Below are 12,902 nucleotides of genomic sequence, written 5' to 3' on the forward strand. Positions count from 1 at the left end.
GGTTCGGAGCGGCGCCGGCACAGCAAAGGCTGCCGCAGCGCCTACGACAAAGGCCGAGCCAGACACTAAACGGCTAGATAGGCTGCGGGGAGCACGGGCCCAAAAATCTGACACGGCCAAAAGAGCTCAGGCCCAAAACAACCTACAACAAGCAACAAGGTCCAAAAGAAAAAAGTGTGGCCACATTGGTGAACTCTAATGAGCTGAGGCGGATGCAGGAGGCGATGGTGGGGGCTGGGCCCTTAGCGCCATGGTTACTAAGCTCAAGAAATTTTTGCCTGACAACGGGCTGACAAGATGGCTCTGAGGTTAAGAACTTTGACTACTGTTCCAGAGGTCCTGAGTTCAATTCCAAGCGACTGCATCTGTTTGTGAGATCTGGTGCTTTACCTTTTCTAAAAAAAGGTTGTTCGCACATTCTTTTTAAATTGCCCTTACTTAACATAAGGACAGGAGAGCAATTTTCTTAGAGTTGTATTTTTAAAGATATAAACTTGGCTGTACCAGCCTTAAAACGGTTAGCCTATAAAAGGCTTACAAATTTTATGTCGGGAGGTTTTATGCCCCCATAAAATGTCAATTTTAATGATTTTATCCGGTTATATGATAACACTCACATGCTGGATCAAATAATTACTTCTGCTCCTAGGAAAGTTCCAGGCGGAGCTGGTTCTAGGAGCCATTTTTAGGGATGGTCATTCAGCCCAATTCTAAGGCCTGCTGTGGTGGTGCGGGCCAATAGGATTTACTCTTTGGAACAGAGACCTACAGATCTCTATGATCAAGACCAGCCTACACCAGCGCTGGCTGCACTGTGTTTTTTTATTATTCTTAAATTAGGTATACCCTATAGTCTTCAAAAAACAGACTATAGCAAAACAAATACATCGTACACTCAAAGCTAATTTACATAAAACAAAAAGAAAGGATTATTAATTTGGGAGAGGAGTTTGTCTATGTCTTTCTGCAGAATGCAGACCACCCCATTTGGGTACCGGAGCCACTGGTGCAGACCGTGGATTCTTCCATCCAGCCTCCTCATCCCCCTCTGGCTGGGGGGGTTTCCTTTACTGGGGCAAAAGAGTATATTAACCCTGGATTAAGCTGAATAAACTGGCATTCACCTCTTGGCGAATGACCCGAACTCTCTGTATGTGTGTGTGTGTGTCAGTTTTAACCCTCAGGACCTTGCTCAGCTTATGAGTTGGTACGGAGCCGCGGGTACTGGAAGGGTGGTGATGCAGTCTCAGGTGTGGTGCATGCCACAACCAACTTCTGGAAAAAAATGTCAGGTCAGAGGAAAGAAGTCACTGGGTAGAATCTGTAATGTGCCTCAGAGGAATTTGAGTGGAGCTATAGGTCTATATTTCACTGTGATAGAGAAGTGAGCATATGCCTGATATGAGCATACATCACCAAGTCAGGAGAGAACTGATGCTTAAAATAACAAGAAAGATAATGATTAGGATTAGAGGATTGTAAGCATTTTATAATGTGTTTTGAATATTGACTACACACAAGTCTTCTTTTCTATTTTTTTCTTTCTACGAAGTTGATAGTCAAATTGTCCTTTAATCTCCCCAATAATGACCTCTTTGTTTCACTGGTCTCTGTTAAGTTGGGGGCATAGCCCCAGACCCTGGCCTGGGAGTTGCTTTGCTCTGAACTCCTAATCCCAGCATGCAAGGTCCTGACCTCTCCCCGGGGGGTGTGGGGGAGTGGGGGGTGGTCAGGACCAGTCCCACAGGGTATTTAAGGGGCCTCCTAGAGAAGAAACACGTGATTTTTGGGTCTGCTTGGGCTTCTTGCTGTCCTGTCTCCCCACCATGTGCTCAGCCACCCAAGAGCCCATCATCCTTAATGAAACAATGGGCATTTGGATTTGGTTTGATTTGACCTAATTGGATTTCTTGTGCAGGTGGAGCTGCTCTTATTCTTACCAGGCTCCTGAAAGTCAGTCTTCTGTAAGTCATCCCTCATGTTTTCTTCTCTTTTCTTCTATCTTTTATCATTTTAAGTAAGTCACTTACTTTTGGGAATTGCAAACCTTTATAAAAATAAAGAAAATTATGCTAAATTCTCATGTACTCACTACCTAGCTCCAACAATGGTCTGCATGTGAGAAATAAATTTTCATCAGTTTTCTATTCCTCTTTTCTATTCACCCTATCCCTAGATTTCTAAACACCTTCAATCTTGAAATGTCTATACTTACCAATGCATTCTGAGTTTAGCATTGTGCTCAAAACCTCTGAATCGACAGCCCACAATATTAGAAACGGGCTCCCAATAAACAAAGAAATGAAGCATTGCTGATCTGATTTTTAGCTTTTTTTTTTTTTTTAAGTGCCTGGTGATCATAGCACTCAGGAGGTAGAGGTAGGCTGGCAGATCTCTGGGTTTGAGGGCAGCCTGGTCTACAAGAGTGAGATCAGTATAGTCAGGTTGCACAGGGAAACCCGTCTTGAAAAACAAAACAAAAACAAACAAACAAATAAAAAACCCTGCTTCACTCACAGAACCATCTATGGTTTCAAATGAGAGACAAGTTACAAGTTGCAGAATGTATCCAATTACACATCTGCCCTTTGGACAGGACTCTACATTAGCAACAGATAACTGGGTAAGTATTTGGTTTTAAAGGTCAACCCTGCTGGGGCAAAGGGAGCAGAAGTTGTTGGCCAGCTTGAAAAATACCATGAGACTGTCTCAAAGAATTCGTCAATCAGCAACAGGAAGAAGCAGCAGCAACAACATCAATAAATAATAATATTAATAACAACAATAATAATAATGTTTCAGTTAGGAGAATACTTGGTTTAAGTGATAAGCATTAATATTTTGTCATGAATTTGGCATTTTGGTAAATATCAGTCTAGTTTTCTCAAAATCCAGTATCCTTTTCTAAATGAAAACAATTAAGGTGGAGGGACCGGGAAGAAAGAAAAAGGAAGATAAAACAGTGAAATATAATGATGCATAGACAAGTTCAAAACACAAGAAGCACAATTTTGCTTCCTTCCTGAAGACTAACGTAGAAAACCCATTATATTCTTTTCTCTATAAGTTACTAGGAGCTCAAAATACAAAAGATTTGGTTCTGAATGTGGTCACCCTGGACCCCAGGGCTCCTGCCTCCTCTTCACATCCTTTTCCATCTCAATAGATCTGGAAAGCAAAAGTCCCAGCTTCCCAGGCACCTCCTGTCATTGCTCACTGCAGAGCTGTTATTATTTGAATTTGCCTTTGCTGTTGGTCTTGTAGAGCATGCATGTTCCACAGGGACTTGGTGTGATTCACCAGAGTGTAATTTACCAGATCCCTGGGAAAAGCATAAACTAGAATGCAAAAAAAAAGAAAAAGGAAAAAAAAGAAAAGAAAAAGCTTTTGTATTACAATTCACTCTTCATTAATCTTGTGTGACAACTATTTAAATATTATATGCTGTAATAGAATAGCTAATATAAAAATATTAAAACCTATTAGCTAACTAAACTCCTGTCTGCATTCTCTGGTTCTACAGAAACTCACTGTGACAGGCTCACAGGTGTGAGCTTCAGCTCCTCTGCTTTCTGCTTCTATTCCCTTCCCTGGCAAGCAACTCTCTGCTCTTGTAGTTCATTTGAATTCGAACATACATTAAATACATACCCAACTCACCCTCCTTCAGACTGTCTGTGGTACTGAGCCTGTCCACAAAAGCCTCTTCAGGCCCTGCAGCACTCATCTCAGAGCCTACAAGTTGAGTTTCAGTGACAACAAGAAAGAAACGGTAAACACTGAGACTATGAAACACTGTTTTTGCTTCAGGGGTGGTTCTCTGCACGCGACCTGTGATTTATATCAGCATACTCCTCCTTCCCTATTACTCACCCTTCCTAATTTGAATAAAAAGAAGGGCAGTGAACCTCTGTAGAAGTGAACCCTATGCTGCAACTCTGGATTTTGAGGACATCACTGAAGAAACGGCACCAGAGCCAGGTCCCAGTATTCTGCGTGCTAAGGATCCAGAGACTGTCTAGGAGACAGAGTCTGAATGGAGAGGCTGGAGGCACACCGTCCATAGTCAGTGAACACATTTCTCTCCTCTCTGGGAATAAGTGATCATTTATTCTGAAGGCAATTATGACTGATTCAGGCTGTCTCATAACAACAGGTTCCAATAGTCTCTTTGAGTCTAAGGCTAACCTGGTCTACAGAGGGAGATCCAGGCCAGTCAAGGTTAAGTTTAAAAAAATACTACAAATTTAGGGTCTGGAGAGATGACTCATTGGTTAACAGCATTGGCTGCTCTTCCAGAGGACCTGAGTTCAATTCTGAGTACCCACATGGCAGCTCACAACTCTCTGTAACTCCAGTTCCAGGGGATTTGACACCCTCACATCAATGCACACAAAATGGATCAGTTGAAATGCTTTAAAAATTCATAAAAATAAAATATATTAATTATATAAAATATAACCATAATATATAATCAATATAGCAATATATCATATTAAATACAAATATATTATGCATATTATAAAAATGTGAGTTAATAGATATGGAGTCAGAGGGATTTTGAATTCAGGTATTTGGCGTACTCAACTGTCAATGTAGTTGGAGATGAGTGTCACCCAGATTTTATATGTTCAAGTATGTTACACAATAATTTTTACACTACATGAAAATATGTCTATGATTTGTCTCATCTCCTACGACTCCTGATGGATTTAATAAAAAGCTAAACGGCCAATAACTAGGCAAGACACTACCGGAAGGATTTCTGGAGAGAGAGAGTGGAACTCTGGAATTAAGAATGAAGGAGATGCAAGTGAGACAAAGAGGGAGTTGGACATATAGAATAAAGAAAAGATAAATAGTCACATAGCAGAATGAAGTTTAATAGATTAAGTTATAAGAGCTAGTTTGGAATAAGTCTAAGCTAAAGGCTAAACTCTGGTAATTAATAATAAGTCTCCATATCATTAATGGGAAGTGGCAGTTCACCCCCCCCAAAAAAGGCTGACAAACAAGTCTTATAACAAAATAGTTATTTCCTCAGATGTCAGCACAAGTTTGAGCTACAAAAGAAGAATATAAAAATATATCTCCTGAGGTTTTATAATGCAGGAAGTAGCTAAAGGTAACCCAACACCATCTTTTCTGTCCAAGCTGAAGATAATCTTTCATCAATGTCTTTCTTAACTAATGAAGTCACCTGGTTTTGGTCCTCATTCATTTCTTCTTCCTCATCATCTTGACCTAAGACAAAGCCTGGCAGCTTAAAACATGGAAGGCTTTTAATCTGTCCAGTAGCATACTCTGTCTTCCATAAAATCATATAAAAACTTCAAATCCTAGCCGAGCGGTGGTGGCACATGCCTTTAATCCCAGCACCCGGGTGGCAGAGGCAGGTGGATCTCTGTGAGGTTGAGCCCAGCCTGGTCTACAAGAGCTAGTTCCTGGACAGGCTCCATAGCTACAGAGATAAAAGAAAAAAAAAACCTTCAAAGTTTGATCCCTCTTGCTGTCCCACTCTATATCCGCTTCGGCCTCTCTTCTCTCTCTCCCCTTCCTTCTATCTTCATTCTGTTTCTCCCCATCCCTCTCTCTTCCACTGTTTATGTCTCTTTCTACTTCTCTCCCTTTCACCATTCTCCTTCCACTTCTAGCCCCTGACCTTAGGTCCCACTCTCTAGCAATATCCTTCCTAAAATCTTGCAGGATCAGTTCAAGTGTCCATGGCAGCAATTGTGGTGGCACCTGGAGATTGACTTCTCATTTCCAGATTAACTTTGTATTTTCTTTCTCTTCAACACTGGAGTCCTCCTCCTCTAACCCCAGAACTCTTAAGTCAGAGAGATAATAGATCTCTTCCCGCAGCAGGGGGTGACACAGTGATAAAGACAGTGAAGCCAGGCACAGGGATGAGGACAGAGTGAACTCTGCCCAGTGATAAGGAACTGCAGTCCTCTTATTCCAGGCCTACAGCAGTTCTTGGAGTCACGGAGCCCAAGAGAGGCATAGGCAGAGCCAGACTTCTAGTCTGAATTGGGGAGACATAGCACTGGAAGCCTAGGGTTGGTTAGGCAGTGAGGTCACAGTGTGTAACAAAGTAAGGATGAAGACAAATATGTGTCCATGATTTCAGACCCACAGAAGGCACACTGACAAGAGCAGAATGACTCAGGGTCATAACAGAGTCAATATTTATTCCTGCACTGGGCATGTGGGCTTCTCATCTTATCACTGTAGGGCGTTGACCTCAGGGAAATGGATCTGAGGAAGGACAACAAAAGGAAAAAGTCTCCATACTTTCCACTCAGTTTTCCTGTGATGCTGGAACTGCTCTTAAAGTCTACATTTTCCCCCATGAAGGAAGACAGAGAGCTTTGTGTGACATTGTAATTGCTGGAACTGTAGATCTCCAGGCAGGTCACAGGTTCTATTCTTGACCAGGAGTTTTCCCTTAAAGGGACTTTACTATGACTGAAATAATATCAGAAGTAAGTGTAGATCTTCTGCCCTGACTCTTAGGAGCTGTAGGAAATCAGTGATGAGGCGAACCAACTTTCTTCCTTGAAAAACATATTTTACTGAACAATAAATAATTATATCCACTAGCCATATTCACCTATTTGAAACATGGGAGAGTTATCTATTGGCTATTAAAGTTAGTTTACCTACTAGTGATTGGGGGCACATCCATGCCACAGCATATGTGAGAGGTCATGTGGCCACAGGAGCCAGTTCTCTCTGCTTCCTTGGGTTATACTTGCTTACAGATTTGAAAGAAAATTGCCTACTCTTTTTATAATATATGTAAATACAGTAGTGAGCACTTCTTTATGATTTATTAGGACTTCTTCAACTTCTGAGTACAGATGACTTTTTCAGAACTGGGACTTCCTGGGCTGGAGAGATGATGACTGAGCAGTTAGGAGATTTACCTGAGCTCTGTCCCCAGAACCCACACTGGGTAGCTCATAGCTGCCTATAACACCAGTCCCAGAAGATCTGTTACCATACACACATGCACATAAATCTTTAAGAAAGAAAGGAGGAAGGAAGGGAAGGAAGGAGGGATAGAGGGAGGGAAGGAGGGAGGGAGAAAGGAAGGAAGAAACTCCTTGAATTTATTCAAGTTATTGAATAATAACTTCAGTTATTGCCCTCCTACCTTACCCCATTGCTGCCCAACTTCCTGAAACTCCTCCTTCAACCAGAGTCCTGGGGTTTCAAAATCACAAAAAGGGACAGGTAGAACCTGGGGAAGCAGTACTCTGGAACCAGTGGCACCACCCATGAAGAAGCCAACATTCAAGGGGACGTATCTGATACTCCAGACCATTAGATAAACATACTAAACATCCTGAATCCTGGATTCCCCCATTCTCCTCATGTAATCTCTTTTGTGACAACTAGTTTTGGGGACAAGAAGATTTGTTTTTTAGCAAAGATGGGTCATGCTGCCTTCCTGCTCAGTGCCTGTCTTCTAAGCAATTTTTATGTGGTCTGTTGGTGGGTAATTTTGTGGGACTAATTCTATGTAAATTTGACTGTTAGAACCAAGGATGAATGTTATCTCTCTAAGGCCTCCTGGTGTGGGGGAATGGAGCAAGGTCACTCCATTGCCATGCAGAAGTCACACTGCTGAGGTGTTTTGGGAACAAATTCCATTTCAAAGGGAAGAATCATGGCTTCACAAGGATTCTGCTGATATGACAGTGACTTTTCCAAAAGACAAGTGTTCCTGCAGCTCTGCAAAATGGGCTGTTCCATGTGAATGTGGATGTATACAATTTCAGTGGATCTGCCTATTGGTCTGTCAGCTGTGCACTCACTGTATTGTCTTGTGGGGTCCAACAAAATATGACACATCAAATGCTGTGACAAAATAAGGTTCTCTTCTCAGTGTCATTCCATCTATAAAAATTGAAAACCATTTACAGGACTATTTCAATGTAGTGAAAGTGAATCACATAAAATCATGACAGAACCTGTTATAAATGGGTATCAGTGAGGATTTTGAACATACAATTTAGCATATCATCTTTTATACCACTTTAGTAACATTTAAAAATAAAAACCTAACCCTACTGAGAAATTATACAATGTCTTCATTCATTCTCTAGAATGTATCTCACTGAAACCAGCTGCTCTTATGTAAAACATCCAAATGGAGTGCAAGGCTAAAGGTTTACATCCAGAAGGACTAGGGTTCAGTTGTCGGCCCCCATGCTTACCTCTCCATCTTCCTCTTTGCCAGGCATGATGGTAGGTATCAAATAAGCAAAGAAACTAATAAACAAGTAAATGTGGGGGCCAGCCATGATAAGCTAAGTATGAACAGGTCACCCATGGGAAGTTCTTTACTTCCAACAATTATCACCTGCCAGGGTAGAACTCAGCCATCCATAAATTTAATACGAGGCCTGAGTCTCAGTAGTTTGCCCCGAGGCAATACCTGGTTGCAGAAAGAACCATAAGCTGAGATTACCCAACCACCTCCCCAAGAACAGACCATTCAAAGGAAATGCCTAACATTCTAAGTGTGAGAGGCCCAAAGATTTTCCCTGTTACTGAGAAGATTGTCTAACCTGTTTTCATGGGAAAAAGCAGATCGATTCCCTGGGTAAAAGGCCTCTTTTTGCTTCTGTGTGGGTTGCTTTGCAAACCCAGAGCAGGCCTGGAAATGGCAGGTCTTTTGTTTTATTGGAGGAGTCATATGGTGCTGCAAAAGGTGGCATGTGTCTCTGTTAGAAGCTCTTATTGTTAAAATGCCATGATCTCAGATCTATAATTGTACTTCAGAGCCAGGTAACTGTAATACTAGTTGTGTCTCTTTAAGAGACAAGTGATGCCCACTCCCTCCTCCATCTGCTGAGGCAGGCTGATCGTCAGCTTCTGGCCTGAGCTCTCTCTCTTCTCTGCTTTCCCCCTTCTCTGTCTGTCTTTGCTCTTCTCCTCTCTCTCTCTTTCTCTCTCTCTCTCTCTCTCTCTCTCTCTCTCTCTCTCTCTCTCTCTCTCTCTCTCTCTTCCCCCTCCAGAACCCCCTTGAATAAATATCCAACCTTACTCTTCATGGCGTTCCTATCCATGTCTCTGTCTCTTGCCCACCCGCCATATGTCTCCCTGCCTGGGATCAGCCACCGCTTGGGGACCGGCAGCCGTCTCTGCCTGGGACTGGCTGCTCTCACAGCCAGCTGCCTGCTGCCACATGGCCTGCTACCACCGCTTGAGGACCTATAGCATTTCTGCTGCCTACTTCTGCTGGTGAACCTGCAGCATTTTAAAAATTTGTCCATTACAGTGACATTACCTGGTATTTTAAACTGGGCATATAAGCTAAATTTTTAGAGCTGTTGTAATCTGGAAGCACACATATACACAAACGTAAATTCACATTACAAAAGCACAGTTACACACTTACATAAGCCACATTATTTTAACAGAGAAGCATATTGTTATTCCTTTGGTTTCTGGTCACTTTAAGGGACAAGCCATGCCCACTCCCAGTGACCTGTGACCTCTCGTCATCATCTTTAATCTCTTCTGTTCTCTCTTTTGGCGTGTGCACACATGTCTCCTCTCTGTCTCTCTGTCTCTCTTTCTTTCTTTCCCTCTTCTTCTCCCTCCTCTTTTCTCTCTATGTTCCCCTCCCTTTCTCCTCCATAACCCCCTGAATAAATATTTCAATTTTTTAAAACTCAAAATTTGAAAAAATTCAAATTTTATTCACTCTACATGTGGTATCTATCCAGGATGCGGGAACCGCCTGGGGATCTTGGATAGGGTGCTCGGGAACCACCCGCTAGCATTTTAGGAACATTACATATAGTACCTTATAGTAGCCTTAGGGACCTGTGTCAGCTAACTAGTTGTTGCAAGAGAGAGCAGAAACATAAGAATGAAACATTTTTGTAGAGTTTTAGAGTGGAAGGATGGAGAAAAATGGAATTTGTTTTCAGCAGGGAAGGGCAGGGCAGCAGAGGTCTGAGCGTGGATGGCAGAAAGCAGGGAGAGAGCTATGGAGAAGGTAAGGTCAAGCGCCCAGCCTGTGCCTGGCCCAGATAGAAACCTGTGTTGATGCAGGCTAGTGAAAATGATGAGCAAGTGCTGCTCTACGAACCAACCACATCCAAAAGAGGAGCCAGTCCCTCTATTGGGTGGGTGGCTTTGGAGCACTTTGGAACAGAAGGTCAGGACAAGGCGCTAATGTGAAATTGGCCACCTTTTTTGGGCACACAGCCCAGTGTGGCTTTGAAGCAGAAGTGAGGGCAGTGCCTGCCCTCTAGGCTTAGATCTCGGAAATGGTTAAAAGTAGTGCAGCACTCTGGAACCTCCCGAGGGGCAGAAGTGTGTGAGAGGCAAAGCGCTGATGACGAATCAGCAGAAGGAGAGGCAGAAGTTGGGGTGGGACGAAAGAGCTGTTGGCAAATGAAAACATAGAGAGAGATGGAAGAGGAGGTGGGACAAACCAAGGTCGCCAATGAACAAAGAAAAAACAGTGAAAGAGGCAGGACAGAAGCACCATACTTGAAAAAACGCAGGCTTTCAAGCATAATTTGCTTTAAGTTAGATTGATGCAATTTAAAGGTTTTTAAGTGCCCACTTAAAGGTGTTTGAAATCGACTAGGAATCGTAAGAAACCCACTTTAAATGCATGCCTCTGCCCCTTGCACAAGCCCCTTGCAGTCCATCCACAGGAAAGTCGCCGAGTCAGCCGTTTATGTACAGAGTACGTGAGAAATTGGCTGGGAACATCTTCAGGCACCCAAATCTCATCTCATCAGGAGGAGAGCAGCCTCTGCTGTGTGTGTCAGGCTTTAGGCATGGCCATGACTTAAAAAAAAGCCCAAAAAAGGGAATGGGTCACCCCGAAACCCTAGCGGCATGCACTTTAAAAAGGGGAATTCACCAAGTGAAGCCGAACCTGATGGAGAGCGTGTTCAGGAAGGCCCATTTTCCAACGTGGCAGGCGCCCCCAAGAAAAATTAAGGCCTCTTGGTGGGAAACTTCCATATATTATGAAAAAAATTCTCAAGAGGGGCAGCTCCACCGGTGCAAAGAAATCCAATTAGGTCAGATCAAACCAAAATAAAATGTCCATCATTTTATTAAATACAATGTTCTGGGGTGGCCAAGTGCATGGCAGGAAGACAGGAAAACGGGGAGCACATGCAAACCTGAAACCACGAGTTTCTCCTTTGAGAGCCCACTTAAATACTCTGTGGGAGTGGATCAGGACCTGGCATGCTGTGATTCAGAGTCCAGACTAATGCAACTCCCAGGCCAGGGGCCTGGGATGGATGCCAGGGGCTGGGGCTATGCTGCAGACTTAAGAAAGACTAAAGTGCATTCCCTAGGAAAATATTTTCAAAATAAATGACATATATTTTATTGACTGACTACATTTCCTACTAGTGTGTATGTGTGTGCCTGTGTGTGTGCTTGTGTGTACACACAAACATCTACACACATGCAAACATGTAAATGTACACGATGCAAGAAAGATCAGAAAGGGGTATCAGATGTCCTTTTTTTTTTTTAAATCACCTCTCCCTCCATTTTGTTCATTTGAAACAAGGTGTTTTGTTGATCATGGAAGTTGGCTGGCTGTAGCTCCAGTTATTATTCGCAAACCACCCCCACTTCCCATACACACAGAACCAACACATGCATATCACAGTTGCATGGGCAACTATACTCAGATTTTTTGATGCAGGCGTTGGAACTGTTTTAGTTTTTAAGATAGGCTCTCATGTAGCCCAGGCTGGTCTCAAACTCTTTATGTAGCTGAAGATGACCTTTAACTCCTACTGCTCAGGCCTCTACTTCTGAGGTGCTGGGATTGTAGTTATAGACCACCACCACTCCTGGCAAGAAAGTACTTTTGAGGCTATCCAGTCCTAACAGATTTTTCCACACATGCTGTTTGAAGTTTAGTACAAAACCAAATCATATTAAAGTTTCTTATGATGGGAGATAAATAAAAGCCCTAGTTCCCTGTGTTTCTTCATATTTATGCCCTGTGTAATGGGACTTGAAACTCCTTCCATCAAGGAGATGTCAATTCCTGACCCTTGAACTTGGATTGGACTTGACTCATCCAGCAGAATGTGCATGAGTGTACACAGGGCTGCATGGAAGGCAAAGTCTTGTTGTGTCTTCCAACTTTGTCCAATGACCATGTAAACAAGCTGTTGAAACACTGGAAACATGTGGAATGCCAGCCAGTCCTCAGATGACCATTCAAGATCCCATGTGTATGATTCAGTCAAGGTAAAGTCATCAGAGACTTGACCTGTGGAAATATCTAACCTAAGCACATAACAAAACTGAAGCACTGTTTACTAAGCTGCAGAACATGGGGATGATTGTCATGCTGAATAGGGCACCAATGACAATCATATTTACAGTTATTTATCCCATTGTAATTCTAGCTTAGTGTTATGTAATTTCATGAGGTGATTCTGAAATGAGTATAAATCACTTGCTACTGATTTGTTTGCTCTGGTTAAAATGATGAGTGTTTTCAGCATTTTTTAGTTGTTCTTGTTGTGTTGTTGTTATTGGCCTGGGTTATTTCTGTTTGTGTACAACTGGTTATCACTATGGGTTCTAACTGAGAAAAACATATAGCTCAACCAAGTAAATTATGTGCTAAGCAAGTGGTAAGTATTGTAAAAATGTTTAAATACATGCAACATATGGTCCTAAAGAGTCACATTTCACGTAGTGTAATAAGAAAATAGAAATAAAAAAGTATTCAGAATATATGCACTACAAAGATCATGGACAAGATTGGACTTGCAGTGTGACTGAACAGAAAACAGAATTTCCTGCAATCACTAATAACCATAGGCCCCACCCTAGAGCACAGAATTAGACATTTTTTCCTAAAAATTTATTTCAAT

At 42.3% G+C, this 12,902-nt stretch overlaps 1 protein-coding gene across 3 annotated transcripts in view; it reads right to left on the reverse strand.

Annotated features, from left to right (window-relative positions):
- LOC125395974 (C-type lectin domain family 2 member D11-like) overlaps positions 1-12,902 on the reverse strand; it is a 188,574-nt gene that overhangs the window by 26,543 nt on the left and 149,129 nt on the right. Inside the window, exon 1 of one of the 3 annotated variants that reach the window (XM_087904115.1) lies at positions 3,661-3,820. The exons of 1 other annotated variant lie outside the window; for it this stretch is intronic. In XM_087904115.1, the coding sequence (XP_087760241.1) occupies positions 3,661-3,727 (67 nt within the window). In that variant the 5' untranslated portion in view covers positions 3,728-3,820. Of the gene's footprint in view, positions 1-3,651; positions 3,821-12,902 lie in introns of those variants that run through there. One more of the 3 variants, XM_087904113.1, reaches the window with a different exon arrangement.

Source organism: Myodes glareolus, chromosome 3 (genome assembly GCF_982192425.1).
Source record: "Myodes glareolus chromosome 3, mMyoGla1.1, whole genome shotgun sequence".
Taxonomy (NCBI): domain Eukaryota; kingdom Metazoa; phylum Chordata; class Mammalia; order Rodentia; family Cricetidae; genus Myodes; species Myodes glareolus.